This window comes from Nelumbo nucifera, chromosome 7, assembly GCF_055504915.1.
Source record: "Nelumbo nucifera cultivar China Antique chromosome 7, China Antique-T2T, whole genome shotgun sequence".
NCBI classification, from domain to species: Eukaryota; Viridiplantae; Streptophyta; class Magnoliopsida; order Proteales; family Nelumbonaceae; genus Nelumbo; species Nelumbo nucifera.
In genome coordinates, this window is record NC_142655.1 from 7,755,629 (window position 1) to 7,778,535 (window position 22,907).

The 22,907-nt window shown below is 37.2% G+C and overlaps 1 protein-coding gene across 5 annotated transcripts in view; it reads left to right on the top strand.

Moving 5' to 3' along the window:
* The window catches only part of EMB2654 (Tetratricopeptide repeat (TPR)-like superfamily protein), a 29,694-nt gene extending 13,921 nt beyond the window's left edge, over positions 1-15,773 (top strand). For 2 of the 5 annotated variants that reach the window (XM_010249207.3, XM_010249210.3), the window contains 7 exons: positions 3,556-4,665; positions 4,744-4,849; positions 4,941-5,145; positions 5,427-5,559; positions 6,361-6,465; positions 14,041-14,161; positions 15,516-15,773. In XM_010249207.3, coding sequence (XP_010247509.1) covers positions 3,556-4,665; positions 4,744-4,849; positions 4,941-5,145; positions 5,427-5,559; positions 6,361-6,465; positions 14,041-14,161; positions 15,516-15,601 — 1,866 coding nt within the window. In that variant the 3' untranslated portion in view covers positions 15,602-15,773. The other 3 variants (XM_088892115.1, XM_010249208.3, XM_010249209.3) reach the window with 3 other exon arrangements.
* The last annotated feature ends 7,134 nt before the right edge of the window (positions 15,774-22,907 follow it).

Genomic DNA, 22,907 nt, shown 5'->3' on the forward strand with positions numbered 1-22,907 from the left:
CAAGACATGGAGGTCATTATACAATTGGTGAAAAGAGATGCTAATTCATTTGCCGACTGTTTGGCTAAACAAGGGGTGGGGAGAAATCGTTTTTTTTTTTTAATCAGTAAATACGTGTTTTATTAAAATCCAGATTGTAAGCATTTTATACAATTTGATGATGGGACTGTTGATCCCTTTTCCTCACTCTATTCATCCCTCATTACAGTGTAGCCCAAAATAATTGCTGTCTCAATGCCCCTTGTTTTGCTAATCCATCAGCTAGCCCATTTGCACTTCTTCGGACCCATTTAAATTCAGCCTCTACCTCCTTGGCAATCTTCTCCACTTCCCTAATCACATGTTTAAATGTCCATGGGGTGTGGCTGCTATTTCTTGCCCATGAAATTACTACTTTTGAATCCCCTTCCACTTCAACATGTCTGCATCCTAGTTGTTTGGCTAGCTTTAACCCTTGTAGTAATGCCAATAGTTCAGCCTTCAGCAAGTTACTGTTGCCAATCCGCCCTGAGAACATACCCAATATCCTCCTGTCAGGGTTTCTTAATACTCCTAATCCTGAAATGCCTGGATTTCCATATGAGCACCCGTCAAAATTCAGCTTTACTTTATTGCCTTCAGGTGGTTTCCACTCCGGCCTTACTTTAGGAGAAATCAGTTTTTTTGGGCGACAGTGTAATTTTTTTCTACAAGGTCAAAATCCTTGTACTGCCGTGCATTTTTAATTTAATGAATTGGTTCTGTTATTGATAGAAAAACCTTCCTGTTACAACTTTAAGCCAATGAATGTTCAGTCCAGAACAATTGCTGCCTATGAACCCCTTGCTTAACTAAAAAATTTGCTATCCTGTTTGCAGCCCTTTTAACCCATCTGAAGGCAGCTCCCATTTTCTTAGCTAAATGGTTGATTTCCCTTAGTGTTGGCCTATATTCCCAAACACCTGAATTCTTATTATTTGTCCAGGAAATGACCAACTTTGACTCTCCCTCCACCTCCATTTGCTGTAACCCGAGCTGCTTACTATCCTTAGACCTTGTAGAAATACTAATATTTCACCTTTCAAATAATATCCAAACTAATTGGGCCTGAATACATTGCCACACCTTGCATTCTGCATTTCTGAAGACACCCTCAATACCCGTCGGGCTTGGATTGCCTAGAAAGCTTCCATCAGTTCAGCTTCACCACATTGGTAAGAGGAGGTTTCCACTCTATCACAACTTTACCTTTCACTATAGAAGAGTTTTCCATTGCTCCCCAAGATCTTATTATGTCATCCATTGAAAATCCTTGAAAGTCCTACAATGTGCAAATTTTACTTTTATGCTCTCTACTATTAACTCTTTGGACTTACTCTTCTCTTTGAATATTCTTTCATTTCATTTTTCCCATATTGTCCATACTAAGGCTTCTCTAACTGCCCTCCACATAATTCTTCCTCTCTTCTTCAGCTGCCTTGGAAAACTTGAGCTAAAGAGGGTTGCCACATCTTGAGGAGGGTCCCATCTGCAATCAAAGAGAGAACAAATGCACCTAGTTTGATGCATCTCTTTTTTCTTTTAATGAAATTTTATTTTATAAAAAAAACACAATTCACAAAAGAACAAGAGATTAGTAAATGGGGAATGGTCTCACTGCTTGCTTTGCAAAGAATGCACATATGGGAGAAAGGCATTTATTAGGTCTTCTTCTATGGAGCACATCACAAGAACTAATTTTACCAAGGAAAGCTTCCCAATAAAAGGCTTGGATTCTAGGGGGAATAGGTCTACTCCAAATCTCTTTCACTGGGAAATCTTTCCCTAGAATGTTTGAGTGGGTGAAGGTGCTAAAAAAAGAAGCACAAGAGAAAACACCTATTTGAGAAACAAACCCTACCCTACTGCCTTCTGTATGTTTGTCCAAGAAAATTGTACCAAGTTTGGCCAACAGGTCAATTAGAGAAGAACATTCTCTCTCTTTTAGTCTCTTCTTAAACCAAAGTCCCAAATAAGCCTGGAAATGGAATTAAACCAGAATTTTGAGATGGGTTCTCTCTTATATGTTGACAAAGAATAAAGCAAGGGGAACTATTCCTTGAGAAGGTGAAGAGGTTTCACTAGAAAAAAAAGGAAAACAAAATAATTTATTTAAGAAACCATTAAGAATCTTAAACATCACTCATGACAATATTCAAAGTCACCTGTAACTAAGGAATGAGAGGTATACATCATTTGGAGGTTCTATTTCCTTGTATACCATACATTCAAATTGGTCCTAATTATTTTGCTTGGGCCACAAAGCCCTATTTTCCTTTATGTTATTTTAATATACTTTTACCTTTACTGTAAAAAGAAAGATATCAGAGGTTCTCCATCTTTATTGTCAAATTTAGGATGCACCCAAATGGCCAAACCCATTCTACCACCATTGAGTGGATATAGGCCACAATTTTTCTAGTAGAGTGATGCTTTTATTTTCATACATGTGTCCATTCCAATGTTTTAAAACATGGGGGCATGACACAAGGCATTCTACCATCCTGAGGCGTGATGTGTAAACCAGAATGCCAGTGTAAGCCTCCTGAGCATGGATTTTTTATTAATGAATTATTAAAATAAGCTAAAATAGGATGATACAAGATGACATCCTATGAGGCTATAAATGTGGTTTGTGGTTTCCTTGAAATTGTTGATAATTGCTAAGGGGTCACATCCTATCTCTCCCTAGTTTATTGTAATCATTGAAGGACTTTTTAGGCATCTCTTCTAATGTCTTAGAAGGAACTTGGTGGACCCCCTTAATTGGGTTCCTATCCTCCTTCTGAATAAGTTACACTTTGATAGGAGCTCACAAGTTAATCCAGGACCCTTAGGCATATAGGGGCATTCAAATTTGATGGTAGTGAGTTTTGGGCTTACAGCGGCCCCATAGGAGACATGGCTTTTACTAAAGCTGTGGTCCTCATCCTCTTGACAAGTGGGTAGTCAAACAAGCTAGCCTCACCTCTTATTTAGAAGGGGATTCAGGTAGTGCTATTAGATATGTCCAAGGTGTAGAAGGTCCATGGAACCTTATCCTAATGAAATAGGATACATCTTACCCGTCAATAAAAAATGAAAGGTGGCAAATCTTACCTATCAATAAAAAAATAAATAAATAAAAGGTCGAACCTTGGTTGCCATCTTCTCTGAATACAGGATTACTAGAGAGTTGAATTCTATTCTAGATGACCTAGCTATGTCTTTGGTAGAGAGGGCCTTTTATACAATAACAAGTATTTAGTTATTTACGTACCTAGTTTCTTTTTTTCATTTTTCTTATATTTTATGGTTTGAAGGGAGATTGTTATTTCACACTTTTTGCACATCATTACACCCTCTCATTAACACTATTTGTTTTCCATACCTCATCAATTTCATTGTCTTGGAAGAAATAAAAATTAAGCAGTTTACTTAAAGCTATACTAGGACTTGATTTGGAAGTGGACAAGCTGCTGATTTGAAGCTTATCTTTTTGTAGAATTTGAATGTAGATTCTTATACTTTTAATTATCCTTTGGAATATGGGTGCAGATTCCTCCAAGTCGGTCAACATACAATAATCTTATTAATGCTTGTGGATCAAGTGGACACTGGAGAGAGGCTCTGAAAATCTGCAAGAAAATGACAGAAAATGGAGTTGGGCCTGATCTGGTGACACACAATATTGTTTTATCTGCATACAAAAATGGGGCTCAGTATTCTAAGGCTTTGTCCTATTTTGAATTAATGAAAGGGACAAATATCCATCCTGACACAATCACCCTTAACATAGTCATAGACTGTCTGGCAAAGCTGGGACAATATGGGAAAGCTGTGGACCTTTTCAACTCAATGAGGGAGAAAAGAGCTGAGTGTCGCCCTGATATTGTAACATTTACAAGTATTATTCATGCATATTCTCTTTGTGGACAGATAGAAAACTGCAAGGCTGTATTTGACATGATGCTTGCTGAAGGTTTAAAACCAAATATTGTTTCCTATAATTCACTTATTGGTGCATATGCCTTGCATGGAATGCATAAAGAGGCCCTGTCAGTTTTTAATGAACTTAAAAGTTCTGGCATTCGGCCTGATGTTGTGTCATATACTTCTTTACTTAATGCTTATGGTAGATCACACCAACCTGAAAAGGCCAGAGAAATATTTGATATGATGAGACAGAACTCATGGAAGCCCAATTTAGTGAGTTACAATGCACTGATTGATGCGTATGGATCTGAAGGTTTGTTAGCTGAGGCTGTGGAGGTGCTGCGTGAAATGGAACGTGATGGAGTTCAACCAAATATTGTCACAATATGCACTCTCTTGGCGGCCTGTGGCCGCTGTGGTCAATTGACAAAAATTGATTCTGTACTTTCTGCAGCTGAGTTGAGAGGGATTGAATTGAACACTGTTGCATATAATTCAGCTATTGGTAGCTATTTGAGTGTAGGGGAGTATGAAAAAGCTCTAACCTTGTATAGATCTATGAGAAGAAAGAAAGTTAAACCTGATTCTGCCACTTTCAGCATACTAATAAGTGGCTCTTGCAAAATGGCAAAGTATGACGAATCACTCAATTTTTTGGGTGAGATGATGGATTTAAAAATTCCTTTATCTAATGAGGTGTGCTCATCTGTAATCTGTGCTTACAGCAAAAAGGCAAGTGTTTTTACAAGATTCATTTGCCTCAATGGTAGATTAACAAAATTCATTAAAGCCTTTCTCTCTAATTTTCAGGGCCAACTTGGTGAAGCTGAATCTTTGTTCACAACAATGAAGATGGATGGCTGTAGTCCTGATGTCATAACCTATACTGCCATGATACATGCATATAATGCAGCAGGTTGGATTGCACTTAAAGATACTGAGGTGATCAGATTCTCGCTTGGAGAAACCCTTTTAATTTCCATTTACTTGGATTTTGCATTTTGCAGAAAACTGGAAGAAAGCATGTGCTCTATTTGAAGAAATGGAAATGGATGGTATCCAACCTGATTCTATTGCATGCTCTTCACTGATGAAAGCTTTTAACAGAGGATGCCAACCATCCAAGGTTCTTCTTCTGGCAGAGTTGATGAGAGAGAGAAAAATCCCTTTCATTGAAGCCACTTTCTTTGAAATTATATCAGCCTGTAGCATGTAAGATTTATGTTTTTGTACATTAGATAGATGATATTTTGCCTATAATTGTTACACTGTAGACATGGGCATGATGGCACTAAAGAAGTTGCATATGCCATGCTGCTTTTCTTATTTGATAAAATTCTTGTTGGTGTCACCGTGTTAGCTACTTTCTGATGGTGCTCATTCACTTTGATATATCCATCAGTTTCTTTGTATTTTGGAGGATATTTATTGTTTTAGAATGAGAACATATTTACTTGTCCTAAATTGTCCTAAACTATTTGAACTTCCATAAGGCTACGAGACTGGAGAACAGCAATGGACCTAATTGAAGTGATGGAGGTGTCATTCTCAGAGGTCTCAGTTGGATTAATAAATCATCTTCTGCATTTCCTTGGGAAAAGTGGAAAGATTGAGACCATGATGAAGGTACTAAACGTATTTTTTCTCTCATATTGTTCCTTTCTTTAATTCCTAACTTGTAATAAGATTATAAGGATAATATCACTCTTTACTTTGCAGGTTCAATTGGCATATCAAATAACTGAAATTTTGTTTCATTTATCTCAGAAAGGAAATTTAAAGACATTGATTTCCCTCCTTCCCTCCTATATATTGATTTTGTCAAATATTTTTTCAGAAGAAAGAAAAGCTAATTAAATATTTTAAAAGAATTGTCTTTTTTTTTGATAAGTGGTATAAGATTCTTTTCTTTTTTCAAAAGAATTATCTTTCATCCTTGATGGAGTAATTATCTTCCAATGGTAAAGTTTTTGGTCTTTCAGTTTTATCATTTTCATTACCTAATTACATATATGCCGGGGAAGAAACATAGTTCTGTTACTCTATTTATTTCTGAGTCTCAACCTAACAATGGTTGGTTGGCTTCATGTGTCTTGTTATGCCTCTCCACACTATCTAGGGCCATATTTTCTGCTTAAGCACAAAGGCTTCAAGTCTTGTTCATTTACTTCCTTTTCTCTTGGAATTTAATTTCCAGAAATTTGTCTAAAATTCCTGTTTAAAGAGTCTTGATATAGTTACTAAACGAATTTTCAGATTTGTATAGCTGTGTCTTCCCCAAGTCCAGATGCAGTCTCATTTTGCTGAAGATTGCACTACCCAGGATTTCTGCAACTAAAAATTTCAGGCATAGCAATTGTCTGTTATTTATCATCCTTGGGGTGAAGTTGGAAAAGCAGTATTAATTTTCATTTTCACAATTTGCAGCTGTTTTACAAAATACTGGCATCAGGTGCAGATGTCAACATAGGGACCTATTCAGTTTTGTTGAAGAATCTTTTGGCTGCTGGAAAATGGAGAAAGTATATTGAGGTACCTATAATAACATGTAAAGTTTCTTTGATGTGTAAGAAATGAGTTGTATTAATGCATTCAAAAAGGCAAAAATGCATGTATAGAACCATATAGAAATCAGAAAATTAATTGCATTAGTACAATGCCAATCTTTTAGCTTGGGCTCTCTTTTTTTTTGTGTGTGTGTGTGTGTATGTTTTCATTGCCCTTGTACATCTTCTAATGTACATCCCCCCTCCCCCCCTGTTTTTGAGTTATTGAATACAAGTATAGTTTTCAAGGTGTTGAGGTGAGACTAGGCGATAGTGGGTGCCTTGTAGCCTCGTTGCCTAGGTGATGTTTTTTTTTTTTTTTTTTTGAATAAAAACCATGAATTCTAGGGTAATTACCTAGGTTCCCTTAGCAAGTAGCTACCATCCTTCACTATTAATTGTCTATAATCTTCATAAAAAATATATAAGCTTCATTTAAAACATAGAAAATCAACATATTCATGAAAAATTTGGAAAAAAAAAGAAAATTCAGAAAATAGAAGGGATGAGCCTCTATTTTTGTCCTAAGAAAAGAAAAAAAAAAGAAAAGAAACGATGAAAGAAGTGATTTGTTAGAAGTTGAAGGGGTTGGAAGGGCTAGGGGTAGGCCAAAAAGGGCATGGGTAGAAGTAGTAAGAAATGATTTAAGCACCAATAATTTAACAGAGGATATGGTTTAAATAGAATGGATTGGCGAAACAGGATTCATTTAGCTGACCCCATATAGTTGGGATAAGGCATGGACGACGATGATGATGTCTGTGTTTTACTGTAGGGTTGCAAGAAAGTGTTGTGACCATGTGAAATCATTGAAACCAAATCACCCGGCCATGCACTCACTGGGTGATTTGGTTTTTTATTTGATTGATAGCATGTTTGTATTTTATTAGAGGGTTGAGTGAAAGTGTTGTGGTCATTTGTACTCATCGCTTAACATGTTAGACTACCTTGATATTTCTAAATTTTTATAATAAGGTAGTAGATCCTGTAGAGAACACTGATGTGGGCCCCACTGCAGTGGTCCCCACTGTGTTCGTAGGACAGCAGTGTAGTTATTTGTTTCAGTTATAGTAGTGTCAGTTTGAGTTAGTTTGTTAATTCAGTTGTTATTTATTTCAGCTTTTATTTACTTCATTTATTATGTAAGTACTAAGGGCAGATGTGTCCTTTCCATTATGTACTAAACATAACCTATAAATATTAAGAGAGTGGCGGCAGCAGATTAGTTTTTCTGTCCCTCCTTTCAACAACTTGTGTTCTCTTGTTTCTCTTCTATTCTCTCCTTTCTCTCACTTTTCTTCTGTTTTGCAAACCTAAAACCTATTAGGATTCAAGACTGATTACAGTCTTGATCTTCTACTTGGTATCAGAGCCTATCTTGGGCTTCTCATGTGTGTCTAGTCCAGCCGACCACATGAGGACTAGCTAGGGCTGGAAGCTTTGAAGAAGGTTTCGGTGGCTGAATCTTGGAGATTACCAAAAGGGGTTCGCAGCAGTTGAAGACTTGCCGCGGCTTGAGTTGGTAATCAGGAAGAGGCAGCGAAGGTTAGGGTTCAGGTAACCCTAGAAGACAGTAAACCGAAGTACATAAGTAAGTTTTTTTTTTACTGAGTTTCAGAGACTGCAATCAGTCGAGATAGGTTGGACCTATCTAGAAAGAGGGGCCGAACTGTGTTCAAGTTTGTTTCTAGGGTTTGGCTTGCCGAACTGTGTTTAAGTTTGTTTCTAGGGTTTGACTGTTGGGCCGAACCCCCCTCTTTAAAGGTGATTAACTTTTAGGGTTTCATATTGCCCTACGACAAGTCCCACTTGTGCGGATTGGGAGAGTGCAGCTGAGCACTTACTTCAGACCTACAGTTGAAACCCTAATTTTGCTCTCGCAGCAGTGGGCCCCACAGTAGTGATTTCAGAAAATAGCATCTCAGATTGATAGGCTGCCTGGTACTGTGCATGCCGATTGATTTCAGATCAGATTTGGGTTGGTTTCAGATCGGATCAAATCAGATCAGATTTGTGCTGGTTTCGGATCAGATTCCAGACTTGCTTGTTTGACTCTGTTTTCTGGTATAGTGGCTCTAACAGTTTGTAGCCACTGAATCTTGATCAAAGATGGAGTTTAAGGGTCAGGGAGAAAGTAGTTTTGGAAACCACAGTTATGGTAGTGTATTTGAAACCGGGTTTCAGATTACAACTATGAGATTTGATGGGTCAAATTATTTGGAGTGGGCTCAATCAGCCATGATGGCTATTGGAGGAAGGGGAAAACTGGGTTACCTCTTGGGAGATGTGAAAGAACCTTCCAAGGAGGACCCAACATACACCAAGTGGGTTCAAGAGAACTATTTGGTTATGGCATGGCTGTGTAATTCTATGCAGCCACATATCAGCCGAAATTACTTGTGGGCAAAGACAGCCAAAGAGATATGGGATGTTGTGAAAGAAACCTATTCCCAACCCCTTAATGTTGCCAGAGCCTATGAACTGAAGTGTGAGGTGAACAACCTTAGACAAGGAGAGAAGCCAGTTTCTGTCTACTTCTCTACCTTGAAATCCTTGTGGCATGAGATTGACCATCTAGAGACCCTTGAGTGGGAGAGTCCCAAAGATGCACAGACTCACAGAAAGCAAGTCGAGACGAATAGGGTATTTGAGTTTCTGGCTGGTTTGAATTCAGAATATGACATTGTGCGACAACAGATATTGACAAGAGATAGTGTGATCCTTTCTCAAGCATACTCCCTGGTGCATAGTGAAGAGACTAGGAGGAAAGTCATGATGCAGCCTCAGCCCTCTTTCCCAGCCTTGACAGCTATTAAACCTAAGCCAGGGGGTGACTCAGAAAGGGACCGGAAGAAGGAAGATAAACAGGATCTAGTATGTGAACATTGCAAGAAACCCAAGCACACAAAAGATACTTGTTGGAAGCTACATCCTCACTTGGTCCCAGCAAAACTAAGAAATAAGAAGGGTAATGCTCATATGGCAGTGAGCACCGATTCAACATCCTCATCAGGCACATCCCTAGAGACTTTAGCTGTTGTTCGGGCTGCCCTCATACAGTTGGAAAAGGAAGTTGGGAGTTCAGCTCAGCCATCTCAGTCACCATCAGCTCCTGCCACATCTGCATTTGCACATTCAGGTACTCAAGCCTCAGCTTACCATGCTTCAGCTCCAGGTAATACTGATCACTGCTGGGTAATAGATTCAGGTGCATCTGACCATATGACTAGCTTGCCATCTTTGTTCACTTCTTACCACTTGTCCTCTGGCCGAGATAGAGTATCCATTACTGATGGCTCTCTTGTTCCCATTTCGGGCAAGGGGGACATCAAGCTATCGGATACTATCTCTTTATCTTCTGTCTTGCATGTTCCTAAGCTTGATACTAACCTGCTTTCAGTTAGTAGTATTACCAAACACATGAACTGTTCAGTAACCTTTTTCCCTGACCGATGTGTTTTTCAGGATTTGGAGACGAGGAGGGTGATTGGGACTGTCCGTGAGACGAACAAGATCTATCTGCTTGGAGAGAGTTCTCGTCGGGAGGAGTCAGTGGATAAGAAGTCTTTTGTTTCCCAGTCTGTGAGTTCGGTTATGCTTTGGCATAACCGATTAGGTCATTTGTTTGAAGAGTCTATTTCCTGCTTTATTTGAGTCTGTTGAGTTATCAAAGTTGAGGTGTGAGAGTTGTGAGTTTGCCAAACATTGTAGAACCTCTTATTCTTTAAGTAATAAAAGGAGTAATTCCTCTTTTGATATTGTGCATACTGATGTTTGGGGGCCATATCATATCTCTTCTATGGGTGGGTACAGATATTTTCTACTGTTTGTTGATGAGCATACCCGGTTTTCTTGGGTCTATCTTATGCGTTCTCGGGATGAGGTTCCTGCTCTGACCCAAAACTTCCATCAGATGGTTTTCACTCAGTTTGGGACCAAAATCAAAGTTCTTAGATCTGATAATGCAAAGGAATACTTTGCTCAGCCATTGACCTCCTACCTTCTTAGCCATGGAGTTATTCACCAAAGTACTTGCCCTTATACACCACAGCAGAACGGCGTTGCCGAAAGGAAGAATAGGCATATCTTGGAGGTGGCTAGAAGCATTATGTTTACCTCCAATGTACCTATTCACTTCTGGGGTGATGCTATCCTCACGGCAGTTTATCTCATTAATCGAGTTCCTTCCCAGATCCTTGATGAGAACCCCCTTTTCCCTTCTATACCCAGACGAGGAGTTGTTCATTGTTCCCCTTAAAACCTTTGGTTGTACCTGTTTCGTTCAGCTTCTCGGGCCTCATCATTCCAAGTTTGAACCTAAGGCCTCCAAATGCATTTTCCTTGGTTATGCACAAACTCAAAAGGGTTATTGCTGCTATGATCCGGTTTCAGGGAAACGTTTTGTCTCCATGGATGTCACCTTCTTTGAGGAGACACCCTATTATCCTAGGGTTTCTCCTCAGGGGGAGAGTAGTGAGAGTGGGGCTGTTTTGAGTTTCTTTCCTCAGGGGGAGAGCAGTGAAAGTGGAAGTGGGGCTATTTTGAGTTTTTTTCCTCAGGGGGAGAGCAATGAAAGTGGAAGTGGGGCTGGTAGAAGTGGGGCTGTTCCTTTACCTATTCCACTGGGTAATGAAGGTTGTAGTGGTGAGGGTGGTCAGAGGGAGCCAGAGTTGAGAGTCTATCACAGGCGATGCAGGCAGTTGATCCTAGTCTTCGGTAGTCCCGGCCAGCTCCAGTTCCTTCTGCGGCTCTAGATCCAGAGCCTACTGAGATACCTCTCACTGTTGCCACTTCCCCTCCTGTAGATGACCTTGATCTCCCTATTGCCATTCGCAAAGGGAAACAACATTGCACCACTTCTACAGCTCACAGCATCTCACAGTTCTTATCCTATGATCGTCTGTCACCATCTTACCGGTCCTATCTCACTTCCATTGCGATGTCCCTATTCCAAGAACAGTGCAAGAAGCCTTAATCAGTTCCAGAATGGAAAGATGCAATGCAAGTCGAAATGGATGCCCTGTTGAAGAATAATACTTGGGCACTGGTTGACACACCAAAAGGAAAGAAACCGGTGGGATGCAGATGGATGTTCACTGTGAAGCATAATGCTGATGGCTCTATTGAAAGGTACAAAGCCCGGCTGGTTGCAAAGGGGTTCACTCAGACTTATGGTATAGACTACTTGGAGACCTTTGCCCCAGTAGCCAAGATGACCACCATCCGAGTTCTGTTATCCCTTGTAGCAAATCATTCTTGGCCCCTGTTTCAGATGGATGTTAAAAATGCCTTTCTGAATGGAGACTTACAAGAAGAGGTCTACATGCAGTTGCCTCTTGGATTCTATGATACAGAGACAGGTAAGAAGGTTTGCCGACTGAACAAGGCATTGTATGGTTTGAAGCAGTCACCTAGAGCCTGGTTTGATAGGTTCAGATTAGCCCTTGGAAAATTTGGTTATGTACAGGCCCAGTCAGATCATACACTATTCATCAAGAGGGTGGAGTCCTCTCTGACACTACTAGCAGTTTATGTTGATGATATTGTGGTGACAGGAAATGACAGTCATGAGATTGAGTCCCTCAAACAGCTCCTTCATCAAGAGTTTGAGGTGAAAGATCTTGGTGCACTACGGTACTTTTTGGGTATTGAGGTTGCTAGATCCAAGCAGGGGATTTTTATCTCTCAGAGAAAATATGTTCTAGATCTGTTGGCGGAAACTGGAAAGTTGGGTGTTAAGCCGGCTGATACACCCATCGAACAAAATCACAAGATTAGTGCAGAGGGTGGGAAGCCTCTTGAAGACAAAGTTATGTTCCAACGGTTGGTTGGAAAGCTTCTATATCTCTGCCTCACTCGGCCGGATATCAGCTATGCAGTTAGTGTTGTTAGCCAGTACATGCACTCCTCTAGAACTTCTCATCTTCTTGCAGCAGAGAGAATATTAGCATACTTGAAGAGATGCCCGGGTAGAGGTATATTGCTCAAGAACAATAATCACATGAGGGTGGAAGTCTATACAGATGCCGATTGGGCTGGAAGTGTTGATGACAGAAGGTCTACCTCTGGATATTATGCCCTGGTGGGAGGTAACCTTGTCTCTTGGAGGAGTAAGAAGCAGAGTGTTGTTTCCCGCTCCAGTGCTGAAGCGGAATACAGGTCAATGGCTAATGGAGTTGCTGAAATCTTATGGCTGAGGTCACTACTTGAAGAGTTGGGTATTGACTATGAAAAGCCCTTAATGCTGTATTGTGATAATCAGGCAGCTATTAATATAGCCCACAACCCAGTGCAGCATGACAGAACTAAACATATTGAAGTTGATCGACATTTTGTGCGAGAAAGGGTCACATCACAAGAAGTGTGTCTTCCGTACATCACATCTAATATGTAGCTCGCGGATATCCTCACCAAGGCTGTACCAAGGAAGAAGTTAGAGACAGACCTATCCAAGTTGGGAATGATAGATATCTACTCCCAACTTGAGGGGGAGTGTAGAGAACACTGATGTGGGCCCCACTGCAGTGGTCCCCACTGTGTTCGTAGGACAGCAGTGTAGTTATTTGTTTCAGTTGTAGTAGTGTCAGTTTGTGTTAGTTTGTTAATTCAGTTGTTATTTATTTCAGCTTTTATTTATTATGTAAGTACTAAGGGCAGATGTGTCATTTCCATTATGTACTAAACATAACCTATAAATATTAAGAGAGTGGCGGCGGCAGATTAGTTTTCTGTCCCTCCTTTCAACAACTTGTGTTCTCTTGTTTCTCTTCTATTCTCTCTCCTTTCTCTCACTTTTCTTCTGTTTTGCAAACCTAAAACCTATTAGGATTCAAGGATTACAGTCTTGATCTTCTACTGACCCTAGAGACAATCTTCTTTATGCTTTATTTGAAACATAGAAAATCAACACATTCATGAAAAAAAAGGAAAAAAGAAAAGAAATTTCAGAAAATAGAGGGGGCTGAGTCTCTATTTTTGTCCTACGAAAAGAAGAAAAGAAAAGAAAGGGTGAAAGAAGATGATGAAAATAATCAATATGTGTTGATTGGATAAAATTGAGTTCTTCCATGCTTATCAATTAAAGTTGTGAAGTCTTTGAGGGTTCAAGGAAGTATACATGTTGATTGAACCCTAACAAATGTGAAAATAATGAAATGAAAGTAGTATTTTAACTTAAGCTGAATAATTTAGTTTAACAATGCCTACTATATTATTATAATCTCAAAAAGTTAAGAATATAAAAGTATCCAGAGAACCATGTAAAAAAACCTTGGTGGTTAAGCGAGGTGACCCTCTATGAGGGCCTTTGCCTAGGCACCACCTTGAAAAATGAATATTAGTTACCTCTTTTCTCAAAAATGGTATGAACAGCTCAAAGCTTATAGAAAAAGGATTCTCATAAATATCTAATTTTTCTTTCCTTCTCTCTCTCTCTCTGTTTATTATTTTTATTAATTTTTTAACATGTCCCAAGTAATGTAAACTTTTTGCATTTGAATACTTTAAGGTTATGCATTTTTAAGGTTGTTTCTGGAAGAAATCATGAAGAATGTGAATGCAGGTACTGGAATGGATGGAAGAAGCAGGAATTCAACCTTCACTTGGAATGTATCGCAGCATTACCTCCTTTGCATGGAAAGGTGGTGGGACAGAATATGCTTCTCTCATACATGAAAGGATGGGTAAGAATATTTATTTGACAATGATATATAACATTATAACTCAGTCTGTATCCATGGCATGGATGTCAAGGCATTACCTTGACAACAAGGCATCCATGATGGGTATCCAGCCTGAACACCATGAATTATGTTAAATGGTGTCTGTCTAGGTAACTACTCACCTACCTAGGTGATAAAGTAGTGGCTAGCTGACAAAAATTGCTTTGAAACATTTTTAATTATAGCCTTAGCTGAGTATAGGGATACCATTTGTGGGACAGGTCATGTCAGGTTTCAGGTTGAGAAAAATGTGTGCTGAACCTGACCGATTGACATCCCTACCTGTGGTACTTGTAGTCTAGTGCATTCTCTGTAAATGGCCATAATTTGTGTGTGTATATAGTGCAATCCTGTACCCTTTGGATAGGTAACTGGATAAATATTCTAATGTTCTAAATGCTTTGACATAGAAACCTGAGTGTTAAAATAAAGTGATGGGATTATTACCTCATTGAATGCCTATCATATCCCATCAGATGCCTTGTGTTTGCACCTAATTTCACACAATGAGAAAATATAAAACATAACCATCCATAATTAAAAGGTTGGCATATGTTGTAAATTTGTAACTTATTTTTTTGCATGGAGAGTGTCTCGATACACAACCAGAGAAGAAAAGAAAGAGAAATGGAAAACAATAAGCAACTTACAATCATGTTCCATTGCTGCTTTTCACATGGAAAAAGTTTGACTAAGATTGGCCATTGTGTTCATGGTACAGTCACTTGTGGCTAACTTTGTTGAATAAGGAAAATGTGGCAAATTGGAAAAGATGGGCTACTTGAAAGTTAAATTTTTTTATTAACTTAAATTCTTGAATTCATTCTGAAAGGATCCTTGATAAATATGCCTATAGCATGCTTGCATGTGTATGCTGGTCATTCTAGATAAAACTTCTGCTTCAGAATTTTATCAAGTATGAGTAATCATGCTTATAACGCTTATGCACATCCTTGCCTTATGGATGATAAATAGAATACTGTCTACTACCTCTTTGTATTCTAAAGCAATCATTGGCTGCATTTTTTTTGGACTTAGTTAGGACAGAGGCTGGTGTGTTTGGGATGTTTATTTTTTGCTGTCCTTTCCACTATGCACTGTGACAAGTGTGTTTTATTATATGTTAGGGGAAAGTCTTTTCTGCTTGTTCTTTTTCTTCCACCTTGATGCTTGGTCTTCCTTTTATTCTTTTTCCCTTTTGGTATTCATGATCTCAGTGGCTATCTTCCAATTTAAGTGAATATCTATGATCTTCCATTAGAAGCTTCCAATCAGTAAATTTTTCCATATTAATTGAGGTTTGGGCATTTTACAGGCTCCCTGAAGACAAAAGCAATGGATAAAATCCCACCAGATACGCTGTACAAAGGGCAAACTTGCATGAAGCATCCTGTACAATGACTGAACAGATAAAAGACTAATGTCATAATATCAGGTTTAAGGCTGTACAGTGTCCAGAATTCTTTACTAGTATGTACCATTCACTGACAAGAGATGCTTACTGATATACACATACAATGCAAATGTAAAATCACATATCATAATTGAAATTAATGTTTCTATTGGTGGGAAATTTTTTCCTGATACATGTTGGCATTTATTGATTACTACTGTCCCTAGACTAGGATCATATGTTAAAACTTCATTTTTTTTTTTTTTTACTTCTCAGTTCTCTCTTCTTGGGTAAATAAAATGAAACCTCTATTACAATGAAAGTGCATAAAAGGATGGTACAGTTGTCAAGCCCTACTAAAGAGGACCAGAGCAATGGATGGTCACATGTATCAAGACATTCCAGTAACCACCAGATTCAACTGCCCGAGAAAAGATGATCCCCACAGCAACCTATTCATATAATCATATTGAGACCATCTCCCTAAGGCGTCCGGATCTGCTACAAACAAACAAAACTAGGCACATTACAATTTGATGTTTTCTGTCCTTGACATATTCGAATTTTCAAACAACAATGTAAACAAGTGCATATTGAGGACAGGTGGTATAAAACTATGATGTGCCAAGCGTGATTTTGTTACCAGGGGATCGAGACTCCTTGCGCAGAGTTGTCTGATAAAATCCATTTAAATGAGATGGTTATTCTGGACACTAGGGATCTAGTTTATAAGTCTCTCTCCACCTTATTACCTCGACCTGTTTAAGCAGAAAGGTTAAGGCTTAGCATTGCCCCAGTATCTTCTCTAATGATAAATTCTTTAGATTTACGTAATGAAATTAAGCAGTGAATATGGTCCTTGATATGGTGGAAAGAGGAAATAAGAACATTTATGTTGAGACAAAAGTAATGCTGAAAATTAGAGTTGCAATTCCGGTTGTTTGATTTAAGGTGTTCCAAAACATGTTGGTTTTGTTTTCGAAAACAAAAACAACTGTCACATGAGCAAAAGCATATTGTTTTTGATTTTGTTTTCAATAACAAAATCAACCATTTTGTCAAGCATCCCCTAAACTTAATTGGCTCGGGCCTCTTCAAAATTTTACAATTTCTTAACCTAAATCAACCCAAGTTAGGACTGTGGAATCAATGATAACACTCCACACCAGTTATAAAATACATGGAGCCCACACCTATAAATATTCAACCTCAGACTGTGGGCCCTATATATTTTACCACTGGTGCAGTGGTATGAGACATTATCATTAGTTTCACGGCCCACTACAGAGTGTTTGGCTAATTCAAATTGGACAAGGTTTGAAGTATTGATACATTTACGTATTGTTTGAGGTTGTAGTTCGCACTTTACATACACTATCAAGGTATGCATTGCTTAAGTATATATACCTCACTTATAATCATCTAGATTTATATAGAGAATCATTGATATAGTTTTGGGATCGATAGGAGTTTCTTACATGTATCCATGCATATCCTAATTTTTTTCATGATATCCATGCACATCTAAATTATATCCTGATATGTTTCTTAAATTTTTCTTCTTAATTCTTAGTATATATATACTTTGAACCTTATTTGTAGTCATCAAAAACTTAGGCTCAGTTTGAAAGGAGTACAAATACAAATATGTAGAATGCAAAATCTTATATTTTGTATTATCTTGTATGTATTTGCATGATACATATTTGTATTTATACTTTTTCCAAACTGAGCCTTAGTATTATTGATATATGTATAGAGATTTATTTGAATTTTCCTATTCTATCCATGTTATATTAATGTGTCCACTGCATCCATGTTTGTAGATATGCATTAAAATTATCCTTGTGGTACTCTCTACATTTCTAATACTTATAAAGTTTTGAACCTTGGGGGTGTGGGGTGGTCTCTCATTTATAAAAGAGGTAATACGATCGAGTCTATCTTGTTAATAGAAGAAACCCAACCACCGTGATAATCTTTCATCTGAAGTATTAAAACTAGATTGTCAATGAGCTAGCCCAGTCGAAGGCAATAATGTCACATTCATTGGAACCCTCCTACAACTGAATGGCTTGAGCTTAACACATAGCTTTATTTGGCCCGTCCTGGAAGTACATAGTTTGATGTTAAGGTTCAGAATTCTTCAACAAAAACAAGGAGGAACAACCTTATCATCCGCCATTGAAAAAGGGGAAGTATGTGTGTTCAAGATGGAGCGAAATTTTTTTCTAAAGCTGCCCTTTTATATATGGGGTGCCAAAGATGATCTTATAGCTTAATTACAGAAATCACCTAAGATGATCTTATAAATAAAGATCTATGAGAAGCCATGGGTTTAACCTAGCCACCTAGAAGATTCCTCAGTCATTAGGTTTGACATATTTTAGGCTCTGTAGGCCCTGTAGGGTCTGCTAATATTCAAAACTCAAAAGTTTTAATAGCTTAATTAAAGAAATCACCTAAGATGATTTTACTTGACCCCATGAATAAATCTCTACGAGAAGATATATGGGCTCTAACAAACATAGCCACCTGAATCAGTCATTAAAAGGTTTGAAATATTTTAGGCTCTGTAGGAACTGCTAATATTCGGAACTCAAACGTTTTAATAGCTTAATTAGAGAAGTCGCCTAAGATGATCTTACTTGAATCCATTAATAAAGCTCTACGAGAAGTTACGTGGTCTCTAACAACATAGCCACTTAAGAAGATTCCTCATCAGTCATTAAGGTTTGACATATTTTAGGCTCTGTAGGGAAATCAAAAGTTTTAATAGCATAATTAAAGAAGTCACCTAAGATGATACTGGGCTTCATTAATAAAATCCTATGAGAAGCTACATGGTCTCTAACAACATAGCCACCTAAGAAGATTCCTCACCAGTCATTAAGGTTTGACATATTTTAGGCTCTGTAAGGTCTGCTAATATTCTAAACTTAAAGTTTTAATAGCTTAATTTAAAGAAATCACCTAAGATAATCTTACTGGAATTCATTAACAAAATCCTATGAGAAGTTGCATGGTCTCTAACAACATAGCCACCTAAGAAGATTCCTCATCAGTCATTAAGGTCTGCTAATATTCTAAACTTAAAGTTTTAATAAAGAAATCACCTAAGATGATCTTACTTACCCATGAATAAAGCTCTATTGAGAAGCTACGTGGGCTTTAATAACATAGCCACCTAGAAGATTTCTCAGTTATTTAAGGGCATGGTTTTGAAAACTGGACCGGACCAGATGGTCAAGCTGGTTGACCCAGGAACCGGTCATGGTCTGGGTCCGGTTTTGGACCCCAAAATTGTCCACCCCGGGTTGGAGTGTTGGACTGGATGATTGGACCATTTGACATAGGAACCATGTTTAAGGAGTTGTTTTACAACATGAATGTTTTTGTTTTTGGTATGACCACATTAGCAAAAAAAAGGCAAAAATATGTTCTTGAACTTTATTTTTGTTTTCAAAAGGAAAAGCAAGTTGGTTTTATTTTAAAAAACAATACATGTTTTTGGAATCAACAAATAATGATGTTAAATAATCATATGGAAATATGTTTTTAAAACAAGATTCAAGAGTCAATAACATGTTTTTGGTTTCAGTTTTAAAAACAAAAAATACACACAACCCAGAACATGTCTTGTGTGTTTATGTTTTAAGAAACAAGTTGTTTTCAAATCAAATGGTTTTGATTTATTTTTTGAACCCACAACAAGAAAAGCAGCAATTCACATTGTAGAACACCCCCTAAATTGAAGGAATCTCCTATTTGTGTCAATGTTTTAAAAACCAACCCAGAGACCAAAAAAAACCTAGAGAACAAACCATTTTTGCTTCTGGATTGCAAGTTACCGGTTCAATCGTAGGGTCGAATGGGTCAGATTGTGCCACATCATCACTCTATATTATAAGTATATATACAGTTATATACATACATACATGTGTGTATGTGTGTGGAAACACATATTTTATCAATAAATAATATATAATTATATTTTACATGATATATGCATTATTTATATTTTTAATTTATAAGAATGCTAAAAATTGCAATTTGAGGCAAAAAAATGGTTTTTTGGCAAAAAAAAAAAGGGGCAAGGAAGGTGCCTTTGGTTCCTTGTGATGCATAGATCTTAAAAAGCTACTAAAAAAAATCATCCTAATTGGACATTAGAGTGCAAATTATGACTTCTAAAAGTTTGTATATACATTTAGTGTGCAATTCAAACACTTTTTTAATCAATTTCTAAGTTTTATTAGAACCAAACGCAGAATCATGACCAGATGGCGATTCGAACGGTTCAACCATCTAAGTCAACAATGGGTTGAAAACAACTTATTTGTGCAGGCAAGGCGTCCAAAATAAGGAGTTCCAGTTTGTTTTTTTGTCTTACCCTCCTTTCTTTTGGCAGAACAAATTTAAGATTAAGATGCATTACCACTCTTCAATATAAGTCCTAATTAATTGGTATCTTTTTGAATCACGAATGCGAATGTTAGTATGGCTAGTACTAATGATACAATACCCCAGTTCAAGGTGAGATTTTGAGTTAATGTAAGCAATGGAAATGAGCTAGGCGATTCATCTGAGAGTCCTGTTATCCTGTATTTGATGGACGGTTTTGATTATCCACAAGTTTCTTCCACGTGACAAAAATGGATGGATGTGTCTACAAAGCTTCCTCTCTGACCTTATCTGCCATATGGAGGATTTCAGTGGCCGATCCAGACTGCCCATAGATAGAGGACCCAATGGAAGGGCTTTGTGTCCAAGTTTTTGTTCTGGTTTGACAACAAATTGGTTTTAAGAGAAAAACACAGATGCTTTCTTTTGAAAACTGGTTATATGTGTTTTGTTTTCAAAACTGATATCTGGTTATTCAATATCATATTCCCTAAATCATATTATTTTCTGTATTATAAAATTTGTTTTTTGTTTTAAAAATCACCATTTTGATAGTTTCGAACTTTCGATAATATTAATTGATTTTTTGAAATAAAATTAATTTGTTTTTTCTTTTCAAAACAATAACACAATTCAATAATGAAATTTTTTTGCTTTTATGCTGATATGAATACAAAAAATGCCTTTCTAGTTGTAGAAGACCCCTATATTAATCTCGTACCAACCCTATAGTGGCAATTAGCCTAATATTCAATTCAAAATTTAAGGGCCTGTTTGATTTACAGTCGAAATTAGAATCAAAATCCTTCAGATCAGAATCAGAATGGTCCATTCCCATAATCTGTTTGATTTAAACAGGAATGAAAACGGGAATTGGAATCAGCAAGAATGAGATTTTATTCCCAAGGGAGAGGGAGGGAATGGCCATTTCCTCAAATGGGGGAATACTATTTCAACAAAAATGGGAATGTGATTCTGATTCCGCCCAACCAAACAGTTGGAATCAGAATAGCCTATTCCGATTCCGATTCCAAACCTTTATTCATTCAAACCAAATGGGGCCAAACATTTTTTTAATTAAAGATTCACCAGTATAGAGTTTATTTTGAGAATGTGGTAAGGTTTGCTAACCTACCCACTTAACCCCATTCTATGTAAAAAGTAAAATTTCTAATTAATGACCCTGTACTGAGTACAAGACAGTAGTGAAGACATTATGCAAATTATGAGTAGTACCAATTTTGTTTGGGATCCATATTATTATTAGGCTTAGGGCCTATTTGGTTCATGGGAATAGAGGTTTGGAATTCGAATCAGAATGGATCAGTATGAGGGAATGACCATTTCCTACTCCTCCCTTGGGTTTGAAATCCCACTCTAGCTGATTCCAGTTCCTGTCTGAAACAAGAAGACTTCTGATTCCAATTACGAACCAAATGAACCCTTAGTTTTTCATTTGATTTAGGAAGGTCCATGGAATTTCTTTTCTTTTTCACTTTATCTAAGACCACTCAAACCAATGTAACATCATGAAAAAGCCTTTCCATGTGCTGAGTAATTTTTACATTAGAAAACCACATTAGAGATTATTTATTTATTTTTGATACAAGAGATTATTTATTATTTAAGGATATGAACCAACATTCTAATTTGAATCAAGAAACCACATTTTTTTGGACATATGGTTCAAAGAATCAATACCCAAGGTATGCACAAATCGAAAATCATGGAGAGTTTTTCGAACTTCCATATTACATCTCTTCCTTCCTCTTCCCTCCCTCTTAGGGGTGTAAATGGATTCTAGATCCGATCTTATTTTGTCGGATTCAGATCTCCTCTTATTTGGATCTTTGGATCAGATTGGATAAAAAAAATAAGATCTGATCATAAATTGGACCAAATTTGGATCATTCCTATCTGATCTGAGAAGATCCAATAACACATATATGTTATTTATTTATTTATATTGTATTTTTATAAAATTGTTATATTATTTTTTTTATAAAAAACATGTATATATATGATGAAAATAATTGAAAAGATAATTGTATTTTTTGTTTTTCTTTTTGAAATTATTACATTTTATTTTTCTTTTAATAATTTATTAATTTTTTAAGAAATTTAAATCAGATCGAATTAGATCCAAAAAATTCAACTTTTTCATTGGATTCGAATTCAAATCCATATTTACAAATCCGATTGAATCTTCGAATCAGATCGAATTTGAATATACCCCCACATGACATAAATATGCTCCAAGTAACCGATGGATACTAATGATTGGACTTGAATTTTATCTAAAGCAATGGGGTACCTTGTGAAAGTTGGAGGCCCTCTAGGTATATAACACTTTGATACTTTTTTTTTTTTTTTTTAACTCATATGTACTGAGGCCAGTTGAAAAAATAAATTGTAAGATGCCTTTCGTTGTTTGTTACTAGCAGATCGAGCCTTGTCAATTTGATTTTTCTTGTTACAATTGCTGCCTCCCTCTCTCCCAACACAAAGTTCTAGAGCCTCCCGTTACATTGGCATTTTTTGCATAAACACGCATAAATAAACCCCACACTTTTGTCTGTTTGCCAAGAGGCTGATATGACTAATTATTTAAAACGCATCGGAAGATAAACACCATAATGGCAAACACCCCTCCAAATGATCCAGCTAGCAAACCTGTGAACTTCTATTGCACCAACCACTCAAATTGAACATATGGTTCAGTGGAAGGAGTACAAATACAAATTTGTAGAGAACCTTGTATTTTATATTATTTTGTATCAATTTATATTGTATACTTCTTCCAAACTGAGCCTTAAGAGTTTTTACCACTCAGATCTACATCAGTACTCTCTTAGTCAGGAGACAAAATACTAACAATTGCAGTCTTTAGGTCCCATCTTAATTTGCTAT